The sequence below is a fragment of the Ranitomeya variabilis genome, chromosome 6 (genome assembly GCF_051348905.1).
Source record: "Ranitomeya variabilis isolate aRanVar5 chromosome 6, aRanVar5.hap1, whole genome shotgun sequence".
NCBI lineage: Eukaryota > Metazoa > Chordata > Amphibia > Anura > Dendrobatidae > Ranitomeya > Ranitomeya variabilis.
Genome location: NC_135237.1, coordinates 584,335,218 through 584,348,888, shown reverse-complemented (window position 1 = coordinate 584,348,888; position 13,671 = coordinate 584,335,218). Strand labels below are relative to the sequence as shown.

General features: G+C 45.5%; 1 protein-coding gene across 3 annotated transcripts in view; it reads right to left on the bottom strand.

Annotated features, from left to right (window-relative positions):
- The window catches only part of WDR97 (WD repeat domain 97), a 684,776-nt gene that overhangs the window by 287,489 nt on the left and 383,616 nt on the right, over positions 1-13,671 (bottom strand). For all 3 annotated transcript variants that reach the window (XM_077271608.1, XM_077271609.1, XM_077271610.1), the window contains exon 16: positions 6,632-6,880. In XM_077271608.1, coding sequence (XP_077127723.1) covers positions 6,632-6,880 — 249 coding nt within the window. The remainder of the gene's footprint in view (positions 1-6,631; positions 6,881-13,671) is intronic.

The following is a 13,671-nucleotide window of genomic DNA, read 5'->3' as shown; positions in this document are numbered from 1 at the left end:
TATGAAAATGTCTTTTTGGATACAAAAATGACTTCCTGTCCTCATGTCCCATCAGGGCTCTGGCCTACTACCGCTACATTGATGATATTTTAATAATCTGGACGGAGTTTGAGCAACTGATAAAGAAGTTCCATGAACAGTTTCATCCCAACATCAACTTAACACTCAACTACTGCTTTACTGAAATTAACTTTGTGGACACCTTCATTAAGCTACAGAACAATGAAATAGAGACATCCCTGTATCAGAAGCCAATCGACCGTCCAACATACCTTCAATGGGAAAGTTTCCATCCAAAACACATAAAAAAACTCTACTGTCTACAGTCAAGCCATCAGATACAATTTGATAGAAACAAACACCCTGGTGGCCTCAGAAAGACCTTTTTGAATCAGAGCTATCATCCAAGAACCATTGAAACAAGATTACAAGAGCCACCAGAATATCAAGGAATCACCTTCTACATTACAAAGCTAAAGAAGAAAATAACCGGGTGCCTCTAGTAGTCACCTACAATCCGAATCTGGAGGTGCTAAGGGGAGCTGCACGGAAATTACAAACTTTACTACAAAAAGATGCCCGATTACAATCCTCCAGACCCCCCACTACTGTGTTTTAGGCAGCCCCCAAATCTAAGAAGCATCATTGTCAGAAGCTCCCTGTCCTCTCCAACAGCTGCAGGAACCTTTCCCTGCAACCAGAAAAAATGTAAAACCTGTCCATTTATAATGACCATGGACAAGATAAAGATCCCCAACTCACATCAGGACTACAAGATCCCAGGTACTTTCAGCTGCATCACATCTAATGGGGTGTACATAATTATTTGTACTAAATGTCCAGGTGGGGGTCTGTATGTGGGGGAGACAGGGCAGAAACTGAGAACAAGGATGAACTCTCATCGCGACACAATAAGAGAAAAAAACTATGGATATGAAAAGGTACCTTCATGTCTCGGACAGACAGAAGGGTCTGGGAGTATAAACTTATGACAGCCTTTGACACACTCAATGCAGGAATGAATGTGTCGCATGGATTTAAGTCTTATTACATCAACTAAGGAATATGCTCTTCAAACCATTGGGGGCATCAGAATCATGGACCAGAACTCAATGACAGGACAATAAAACTTTCGCTCTTCTTATCTATTGTGGCAGGTTAGCTCACTCAGCTGCTCCCCAAGGTAGACACAGGAACACTTGGTATTAAAAGTTTCTTGGTGGTTTATTGCTTCATAAACCACACAGCAAAGTATTAACACAAAACAGCCAATTGTGGCATAAATGAAAATAAAAAGTCCATACATAAAGTCCTTCCCAGCATGGTCCCAGTCCTCTGGGATGCAACGCACTTCAGCTCCCACCAGAGCTTGAGTCTGAAGACTTCCTTCCTCCAAACATACAGCAGAGAAAAAAACCACAGTAGCTGGACATTCAACTCTGCCAACCACACCCTTGAGGTGGAGATATGGTGAGTAGGTGTCCAGCCCATCTCTCACCTACTCAACAAAAACCCAGACCCTTTTTATTGCTGGTTAACCCCTGCAGCACATAGCATGCTGGAGAGAAACATATGCGTTTCAGATGACGGAAGAAAGCAATCTTCGTGATACATATCTCCCCTCACATACAGCCCCAGTGACCCTCTCACACTATCAACTGTTCCAATATTTACAGCCACAACTGTTTATCCCTCTCCCATAACGATAGTTCTGCTTCACTTCACTTGTTTTATCTACTGAATTATTTCTGTGCCCTGTTGTGCATAAATATGTGACTCTTCAGATTTTGTACTAGCCTATGCCTGATGAAGAGACCTGAGTAGTCCTGAAAGCTGCAATTTGTTACCACTTTTTCACTTAGCCATTAAAAGGTATCGACCCCTGAGGACTCTCAAATCTTAATAGTTTTCTATCTACTGGCTAGCACGGCACGAAGATTTATATCTTTCAAGTACTTTTACTGTAATTTGGACATAAATCTTAATGCCGTGGGCACAAACATGGAAAGATGCAGTTAGGAGGCCCTGTATGACTGTGAGAGATGGCAGTAGCCATGTTTATCTAGTCAATACCAGGAGACTTTTTTCAAAAACTCCCATGATGAATGGAATGAGTGAAGAAACGCGTAGGGCACTATTGATTGCATCTACTGAAAAAAGTGATAGGTGGGCAATGGCATATCACCCTGTGACGACACAGCATTTTATCTTAATTAACCAGATGTCTATTTTCAGTAAGTCAGGAGGAATAGACTGTTATCCATATGTTGACATTTGAATTTATGTGTTTGTTCTTTGGTTGGTCAAGAAAACACAGACTTTTGTTTTTATAAGCCTGTTATTACTGAATTTTAAGTTGACGTTTGATGTAACAAATTGTGCGGTTATCCTGGATGACAGACACACAGGATATTTAAACAATGATGTTTGCTGATATGTTGATTACACATTGTTCAAGCCAGCTAGTTTGTTGACTTGCAAAACAGAGGAGGAAAAACTATGCAAATAGATTAAATAACCAAACAATGCGAGTTTATCTTGTCACCATTCTTCTCCTTTACCTGTGAATAATGGCTTGAAAAACAGTTGTAGACTATAAAAAAGGGATATATGTCTCTATGAGGATATAACCATATATCAAGACAGGCAAGAGATCCAGACAGCCAAGAGATCCAAGAGAACCAGAGACAGTTTACAAAACCACAGCCAGAAACATTCTATAGGACAGCAGCCAGAACTTCATGGCTCCATCATGAGGGACACAGATTTGACATTCTACAGCAGTGTTCCCCAACTCCGTTCCTCAAGAGCCACCAACAGGTCATGTTTTCAAGATTTCCTTAGTATTGCCCAGGTGATAATTGCAACACCTTCACATGCAATAATTCCATCACCTGTGAAATACTGAGGAAATCCTGAAAACATGACCTGTTGGTGGCTCTTGAGGACTGGAGTTGGGGAACACGGTTCTAAAGGATGCCAGCTTAGGGGACCATAGCCCCGGCAGAAAGAATATAGATCTGCTATAATTGATCATCAATGAACCATGGATACATTTGGAGTAGTCAGGAATTGGACCAACCGGTCAGCTGAGCCCCATGAATACGTTTGCAAAGGCCAGGAATGGGATGTACAGGTCACCTGGCTCCATGGAGATCTTCAGAGAAGCCAGGCTGTGATCTTCTGGTCACCTGACCTTGTACCTCAATAGATTGTCAAATTCCTAAGCTTGTCGTTACCTCCTCTCTGTGTGTGCCACAGATGGGGTAGTTAGTCCTGGGAGATCTGAAGAATCAGCTGCCATTATCCCGGCGAGTCAGCAGAAGGGTGAAACTCTGTAATTTCACACCATCTTGGGTATTTTGCTGGGATTATTCTATGTGTCATTGTCTGTTTTGTGGTTCAGTAAAGTATTGCCAAACTGTTTTACCCTCACCATGTGTTATCCACGGGGAAAGGAGAACGGGCATTAAGTGGAATGATCCCTGGTCCATGCAGTTTCAGCTAGCGGACTAGAGCACCCATTGACCCCCGTGTCTCCACACACCCCTCTCTTGATAACTTCAGAGGTCCCCAGGGAATACCCATAAGGGAGCTGACTGACACCTGATGACAAAGTGATTCAGAATTGCGACTTGTGCACCGTTTACACTCAGGCATAGGATTTCCCTGATCTTGGGTTTAACATATTCAGTCTGTTGGAAGAGAATAATGTAAAAGTATACATCATTAAATGCTAAGTTTTATTATTACCCCAATTTTCTTGCTATAGCTTTTGTTTTGATATCATTGTTATATGCTCTTGGGTCATAATTAACCGCCCATGCTGATACAAAGTTAAGGGAATAGGAATAATGCAGGACTCCCTCTGCGGTGCCAGGAGACACGGGTTACTACAGTGGGTTATAAACCCTAGCAGCGGAGTGATCATTGCAGTGACCCAGAGATCCACGGCCCATATAAACCTACGATTATCACCACAGAAGTGAGTCCTCCGGGCCCCAATCAGTCTGGCTGGACTGGGATAGGAACTTTAAGCGATCTCTCTGTAATTCATCCTTAACCCCACAAAAAGGTCTGCTTCCTATTCACAGTCCCAGATTGTGGATTAGCAGTGGGTACGGTGATAAGAATGTCTGATGCAGAGACAAAGTCAGGGGCTGTGTGGAGAAACGGGGGCAGTGGGTGCTCTCATTCGCTTGCCTGGCTGCCTTTAGCAAGACTGCATGGACCACGGCTCATACCACTGAACGCCCCCTATATCTCCCGATGGGCAATACACTACACAGACAACACAGGGTTAGGGTAAAACAGCATGACAATACTTTATTTCACCTCAACACCCAATAGCAAACAGGACAATCCCAGCAATTACCCCAAGATGGTGCACATTGCAGGGTCTCACCCTTCCGCTGACCCGCCGGGATAATGGTAGATGTTATGTCCGAACTCCCAGGGTCACTACTCCACCTGTGATACACACGCAGAGAGGAGGTAACGACAAGCGTATGGAGATAACCGAGAGCAGTCCTGTGTTCTTTTAGCCGGGTCCAATGTACCCTCAGCTGAGAACCTGAACAGAGACCACAACCAGAAGAAAAGAAGTCTATTTAATACCCGAGGCAGGTAATCTATTTTTAGAATTACCCAGTGTCCTTCAGTCCTCCTCACACCCTATCTACCTTTGAAGTCAACAAACTGGTTATAGAATACAATACACAATTAGCATATCAGTGCACAATATACAAAGATAAACACACTCTATAAACAAGTCACTATTACAGACTTAAGGTACCGTTACACTAAACGACTTACCAACGATCACGACCAGCGATGCGATCGTTGGTAAGTCGTTGTGTGGTCGCTGGGGAGCTGTCACACAGACAGCTGTCTCCAGCGACCAACGATCAGGGGAACGACTTCGGCACCGTTGAAACTGTCTTCAACGATGCCGAAGTCCCCCTGCAGCAGCCGGGTAACCAGGGTAAACATCGGGTTACTAAGTGCAGGGCCGCGCTATTTACCCTGGTTAGCATTGTAAAAGTAAAAAAAAAAACTACATACTCACCTTCTGATGTCTGTCACGTCCCCCGGCGTCCACAGGGTTATGCGCTGCTGCTCAGAGCTTCCTGCACTGACTGAATGTGTCAGCGCCGGCAGCAGCGGTGACTGCACCGCTGTGCTCTGCTTTATGGCCGGCCGGCGCTGACACATTCAGTGCAGGGAAGCCGCCGGCGGGGGACGTGACAGACATCAGAAGGTGAGTATGTAGTGGGTTTTTTTTACTTTTACAATGGTAACCAGGGTAAATATCGGGTTACTAAGTGTGGCCCTGCGCTTAGTAACCCGATATTTACCCTGGTTACAAGGGAACACACCGATCCAGCAATGACAGCGGGTGATCTATCGACGAAATAAAGTTCTGGACTTCTAGCTCTGACCAGCGATATCACAGCGGGATCCAGATCGCTGCTGCGTGTCAAACACAACGAGATCACTATCCAGGACGCTGCAACGTCACGGATCGTCGTCGTTCTCGCTGCAAAGTCGCTTAGTGTGAAGGTACCTTTACACAGTATGTTAAATGGTATATCAGTTTGCAAGTCTGTCTTCTTGACCCACCAGATATAAACACTTAAATCAACAATATACAAATAAAAAGTCAATTCTTCTTGGTTTGCAAAAACATAGTTGTCTGGGAAATTAAGATACAATCTGTTTTCTTCACAGACAGTCACCAGGAAAGTGCTCAGGATGTGACCAACCAGAAGAAGAAACAAACAATCGGAGCCCAAATCTCAGGTATGAAGATAACAGACGGTGAAACTACATATACCAGACTACCCCAGTGAAGGTGCAAAACCAAGGCAGAATCCAGAGACAAGAACAAGGTGAGAGGCACAGTCAGCGCCTTAGTATGTGGACAACTGTGTCCGGCTGGACTCCTTGGTATAGAGGATGGGCTGCTCGTGGTCCTACAGACCTTCCTAACACAGATAAATCTAAGGATGCTGGAGACAGGTGAACCTATTCTCAGATGACTGTGGTAAAGGCCAGTGGCTCCTAGGTATGTGGACAAGACAAACCACATCAACACATAGGTATTAGATTAGACCAACAGAAACACCAGAGAAGTAAAACTCCTGGATGAGACCAACCCACTGGGAGCAAGGACATAAGCGGAGATAGAGGCAGAGCCATAACACCTACCAGAGATGGGCACTGGACAGAATGGCATGCTGCTGTATACCTCCACAAGCTGGCAAATGACGGTGAACACGTGACTTAGGGTGGGCTTGATACACACGTGACTTAGAGCAAGCTCGATAGACAAGTGATTTAGGGTGGGCTCGAAAGACACGTGACTTAGAGCAGGATCGAAAGACAAGTGATATAGGGTGGGCTCAATAAACACGTGACTTTGAGTAGGCTCGATAGACAAGTGATTTAGGGTGGGCACGATAAACACGCGAGTTAGGGTCAGTTCAATGGACACATGACTTAGGGTGAGATGAATAGAGACAGACCCTGTGTCCTGCTGTGATTTACATTAAGTAGAAGCAAGAGAGATTAACCCTATGCAATCACCTCCCCATGGTACAGGAATGCTTAGCTTATTGTGCTTGTTTACCTGAAGCATTGTGGATCTCGCCTGCTTTTGGGTCAGAGGTGACTGAAGTAGAGGTGGACGTGTATCATGTACAACAGGTGACTTGTCTTTTGTATTCACGGTGGAAAGAATGTTCTGAAGGATGGGAGGTACTTCATCTACCTCGCTCATCTCCTCAGCAATCACTTCAGTTGTCTCTTGAGGATCAGCATTTTTTTTCTCTTTTTCCATCTCAGGAGTTTTGTGAGATGTCTTTGCAGGTTGTGTATGCTATAGAAACAAGAGAAGTAAAGGAAAATGAGGACCCATGCATATTACAAAGTGACCTATAATCATCAATCTAGGACTGACCTATTTCACCAATCCATACCCAAAGACCCATATCTAGTAACGCACACCACCAACTTATACCCAGTGACCCGTATCTACTGATCCATGCCACCAACCTACAACCAATGATCAATATCTAGTACTGACCCATACCACCAACCTATAACCAAACACCCATATCTGCTGACCCACACCACTAACCTATAACCAAACAACCGTATATACTAACCCATACCACAACCTATAACTAAACAGGCATATCTACTGACCCATACCACCAACCTATAACCAATTACCAATATCTAGTACTGACCCATACCATTACCTATAACCAATGACCCATATTTAATGACCCATACCACTGACCTATAACCAAACACCCATATCTACTAACCCATACCACAACCTAAAACCAAACACCCGTATCTACTGACCCATACCACCAACCTATAACCAATTACCAATATCTAGCACTGACCCATACCACAACCTATAACCAAACACCCATATCTACTGACCCATACCACAACCTATAATCAACGACCCATATCTAGTACTGACCCATACCACAACCTATAACCAGTAACCCATATTTACTGACCCATACCACCAACCTATAACCAAACACACATATTTACTGACCCACACCACTAACCTATAACCAAACACCCATATGTTCAGACCCATACCACCAAGCTATAACCAACCACCCGTATACACTGACCCATACCACCGACCTATAACCAAACACCCAAATTTTATGACCCATACCGCCAACCTATAACCAAACACCCATATCTACTAACCCATATCACCAACCCATGACTAAACACCCATATTTTCGGACCCATACCACCAACCTATAATCAAACACCCGTATATACTGACCCAAACCACCGACCTATAAGCAAACACTCATATCTACTGACACATACCACCAAACTATACCCAGAGATTCATAACTACTAACCCACACCACCAACCAATAACCAATGACCAATATCGCCTGACCCATACCACAACCTATAACCAACGACCAATATTTACTGACCCATACCACCAACCTATAGCCAAACACCCATATCTACTGACCCACACCACCAACCTATAACCAAACACCCATATCTACTGACCCATACCATAACCTATAACCAAAAACCAGTATCTGACCCATACCACTGACCTATAACCAAACACCCATATCTACTGACCCACACCACCAACCTATAACCAAACACCCGTATATACTGACCCATATCATAACCTAAAAACAATATCTACTGACCCATACCACTGACCTATAACCAAACACCCATATCTACTGACCCATACCACTGACCTATAACCAAACACTCATATCTACTGACCCATACCACCGACCTATAACCAAACACCCATATCTACTGATCCACACCACAACCTATAACCAAACACCCATATCTACTGACCCATACCACTGACCTATAACCAAACAACCATATCTACTGACCCATATCACAACCTATAACCAAACACCCATATCTACTGACCCATACCACCGACCTATAACCAAACACCCATATCTACTGACCCATACCACCGACCTATAACCAAACACCCATGTCTACTGACCCATACCACCGACCTATAACCAAACACCCATGTCTACTGACCCATACCACCGACCTATAACCAAACACCCATGTCTACTGACCCATACCACTGACCTATAATTAGTGGCCCATATCTACTGACCCATACCACTGACTAATAATCAAAGATCAATATCTAGTACTGACCCATACCACTAATCATCTATAGCCAGGGCTGCCACTAAGAATTTCGGGGCCCCTTACTGGCAAAATTTTCAGGGCCCCCTTGAGACTCGGCCCAGGCTCCACCCCAGCCACGCCTCCACCCCTCAAACTGTCCACAGTCAAAAGATTTTTTAAGCCACCACCATGACAAGGTAGACTCTTTTGGCCGGGCCCTACTCTTTTCTAACCTATTAAACATTTGTTAAAATATTCAATACAATTTATGTATATTTTTATTTATTTTTCAGTTTTTAAAATGACCAATAACGGGACAAATACCACCGCACCATTACCACACATCATATTACCACCACATAATAACCTACAGTATAATACCACATACAAGGAACAAATACTGCCACATCATGTCCAGACCACATATTACCACCCAGAGACTGAATAATATCACATACAATGGACAAATACCGCTGCAACATTACCAGACCACATATTACCACCACATAGTGACCAAATAATAGCACATACAAGGAATAAATACTGCAACACCATGGTTGGACAACATATTACCACCACAGATTGACTGAATACTAAAATACTGATCAGTAATAAAAAACCTAATACTAATATCACCATAAGTGCCATTATACACAGGAGATCTGTTCTTAGTATGCAGTGTCAGGAGCTCTGTATATAGTGTATAGTGTAAAGGTAATACCATGTTCACTAGTGACATTTGTTATGAACTGGTGGCCTAGGAGCAGCATGAGACGTACTCTGGAGAAGGTGGTACCTGTACTGACCGCAGACCCTGAACTTAACACCGCAACTAGAAGTAGCCGTGGAATGTACCTGTCACTCCCTAGACATCTCGACACAGCCGGAGGACTAATTACCCCTAGAGATAGAAAGGGGAAAACTATCTTGCCTCAGAGAAAATCCCCCCAAAGGATAGACAGCCCCCCACAAATATTGACTGTGAGAAGAGAGGGAAATAACATACTCAGACTGAAATCAGGATTTAGCAAAGGAGGCCAATTCTAGCTAAATAGAAAGGATAGGACAGAGTACTCTGCGGTCAGTATTAAAACACTAGAAAATATCCACCACAGAAAATACAAAAACTCCACATCTCACTAAAGGCATGGAGGGTATATCTGCATCTCCAGAGATACCAGCTTGGCTAAACAAATCCTTATACAGACCAAGCTGGACAAGACAAAACATGGAAGGTAACTAGAACGATCAGGTCCACAGCATGTGGACTGCAGAAAACAAAGCCAGCACTTATCTTTGTTGAAATGATCAGCAAGTAAGAGAGACCAGGCAGGGAAGTGAATCCTCCAGGAAACAATGGACAACTGGCACTAACCAAAGGGTCAAGCAAGACTAAGGGTATGTGCACACGTTCAGGATTTCTTGCAGAAATTTCCTGAAGAAAACCGGAAATTTTCTGCAAGAAATCCGCATTTTTTTTTTTGCGTTTTTTTTCCGTTTTTTTCGCGTTTTTTTAGCATTCTGCAAGCGTAATTAGCTTGCAGAATGCTAAAGTTTTCCAAGCGATCTGTAGCATCGCTTGGAAAACTGACTGACAAGTTGGTCACACTTGTCAAACATACTGTTTGACAAGTGTGACCAACTTTTTACTATAGATGCAGCTTATGCAGCATCTATAGTAAAAGATAGAATGTTTAAAAATAATAAAAAAAATAAAAAAATGCTTATACTCACCCAGACATCTCCTCAGCGGCCGTCCGGCTCCTCTTCTAGCTGGTCTGTGCGCACAGGACCTCCCGTGACGTCACGGTCACGTGAGCGGTCACATGACCGCTCACGACCAATCACAGGACAGTGACGTCATTCGGCGAGGTCCTTCAGCGCACACCAGCTACAGGAACCGAACGGCAGCGTGCGAGGAGGCGGGAATACATCGAGGGTGAGTATAGGACTGTTTATTATTTTATTTCTTATTTTTTGACCACTTATATGGTGCCCAGTGCGTGGAGGAGAGTCTCCTCTCCTCCACCCTGGGTACCAACCGCATATAATCTGCTTACTTCCCGCATGGTGTGCACAGCCCCGTGCGGGAAGTAAGCAGATCAATGGACCCCTAGGTGTGCGGAATCCCTGCAATTCCGCATTTTTAATGAACATGTTGCTTTTTTTTCCGCTATGCGATTTTTTCGCGGAAAAAATCGCAACATTTGCACAAAAAATGCGGAATACCCTGTAAATAATAGGAGGCTTATGTAAGCGGTTTTTTTCGCGTTTTTATCACGTTTTTATAGCGAAAAAACGCGAAAAAAACGCTAACAATCCTGAACGTGTGCACATGGCCTAAATAGCCCAGTCAGAATTGCAAAAAGTGGAAACACCTGATGATTGCTGCGATCCAAAGACAGCAGCACTACCACTTATAACCACCGGAGGGAGCCCAAGAGCAGAATTCACAACAGACATTGTACACAGGAGCTCTGTATATAGTATACAGTGTATAGTGTCAGTGTACAGGTAACACACTGACTTACCAGTGACATCTCTGGGTGAAGTACTTCATCTTCGCTTTTCATCTTCATCCAGCACAGACCGCTGTCACTTCTTCCAGCCAGGGCTCATCTCTGGAGGAAATAACAGTTATCTAGAGCACCGCTTACAGAACACATTACTTATTTTTTCCCCAAATTCTAAACTACACCAGATGAAAAAAAAAGGTGACAGTGTTGCTCAGCACAGTAACAGGACTGCCTCCCCCATTTAAAACAGTATCTTCAAAAAATAAAATAAATACATCATTGTAGCAATAATATCCCCCATCCTGGCCAACGTGTGTCTCAATCCAGGGAACCAGCCATATGTTCTCCCATACTGCCTACATGTGATCTCCCATTTTGCCCCATATGATCTCCCCATCCTGCCCCATCTGTCCCATGATCCTGCCCCATATGTCTTATGATCCTGCCCCATCTGTTTCCATCCTGCCCCATGATTCTGCACCATCTGTCTCCATGCTGCCCCATGATCCTACACATGTGTCTCCATTCTGCAGCATGAGCCTGTCCCATCTGTCTCCATCCTGCCCCATGATCCTGCACCATCTGTCTCCATCCTGCCCCATATTCCTGTCCGATCTGTCTCCATCCTGCACCATGTCTCCATCCTGCCCCGTTTCTCGATCCTGCTCCATGTGTCTCCATCCTGCTCCTGTGTCTACCATTCTGCCCCATGTCTCCCATCCTGCCCCATGTCTCCCATCCTGCCGCCGTATCTCCATTCTGCCCCATCTACATTCTGCCCCTTGTCTACCATCCTGCCTCCATGTCTCGATTCTGCCCCCATGTCTTCCATCCTGCCCCTGTGTCTCCCATCTTGCCACCTGTCACCATTCTGCCCCGTGTCTCCAGTCCTGCCCTGTCTCCATTCTGCCTCGTGTCTCCAATCCTGCACCCCGTGTCTCCAATCCTGCCTCATGTCTCTATCCTGCCCCGTGTCTCCAATCCTGCCCGTGTCTCCAATCCTGCCCCCCATGTCTCCATTCTGTCCCATGTCTCCAATCTTGCCCCCGTGTTTCCAATCCTGCCCCGTCTCTATTCTGCCCCCGTGTCTCCAATCCTGCCCCCCCGTCTCCATTCTGCCCCCGTGTCTCCCTTCCTGCCCCATGTCTCCATTCTGCCCCTTGTCTCCATCCTGCCCCCTGTCTCCCATCCTGCCCCCTGTCTCCCATCCTGCCCTGGGCCACTTTAAAAAACAAACAAAAAAAGAAAACCCTTCTTCCCTTGCCGCACTCCAGGCGTTTCATGTGCGCACTTGCTGGGAAATGATAATGACATCATACGCCGGTGACGTGCGCACTGACGTCAGCTGCCAACCTCCGATTGGCTGGCGACTTTAACTATTGCCATGGGGGCCCGCATGGGAATAGAGTAACTGAACCTGCATCGTGGAGGCAGGTTCAGTTACTGCTTCGTCAGAAGCCTGCCGCTGGGGCCCGATCAGCAGAAGAGACGGGGCCTGATGCGGGCCCCCTCTGCTGATCAGACCCATACGGCAGTCATGATGGCGGCCCTGTCTATAGCTAACAACTAATATCTACTACTGACCCATACTACCAACCTATAAAAAATGAATGTGAGGGGTTGACACTTAGGCTAGTTTCACACTAGCATTTTGAGGAGCTGCGGAGGGCTGCGGACTTCCTCCGTGAAGCCCCGCCCTCGGAAGCACCTCTGCCGCTAGCTCCACCTACTTCTGCATGCGGATTGCGTACCTATCTTTAACATTGGGTACGCAGGTCGTGCCGCTGTATGCGGATGCTTCCGCATGCGTTGTTTTGACGATGCGGAGAAAAAAAGAAATTGCTACAAGCTGCATCCTACGCTGGTCGCCGCATCGTCAAAACGACGCATGCGGAAGCATCCGCATACAGCGGCATGACCTGTGTACCTAATGTTAAAGATAGGTATGCAGGCCACATGCAGAAGTAGGCGGAGCTAGAGGCGGAGGTGTGGCCGAGGGCAGGGCTTCAGGGAGGAAGTCCGCAGCCCTACGCAGCTCCTCAAAACGCTAGTGTGAAACTAGCCTTAGCTGCTTCCTCAGGTAGACACAGGAACCATTCTGGTATAGAATCACCTGCTGGTTAATTGTGGATAGCATAAACCTTGACAGGGTTCAGCAAAATAAACAGAGCCTTGCTGGCATAATGGTAAAACAAGCAAAACGCAGTTCATATGAGTCCATTCCCTGCAGGGTTCACCTGCAGTTTTCCCGCACAGTCCTATAGCTCCTCCGGGAGCTATGTGGGAGTTCCTGCTCTCCCAATTTTCCCTCTGGAAAGTAGCTGGGGCCCCCTACAGTCCGAAGGGCATCCTGGTGTACTGGAAACACCCATTCGGCGTCGAGAAGGCAGTCTTCTCCTTGGTGGTCTGGGACATGGGGATCTGCCAGTACCCCTTCGTCAGGTTGAGGGTTGTGATGTACCTT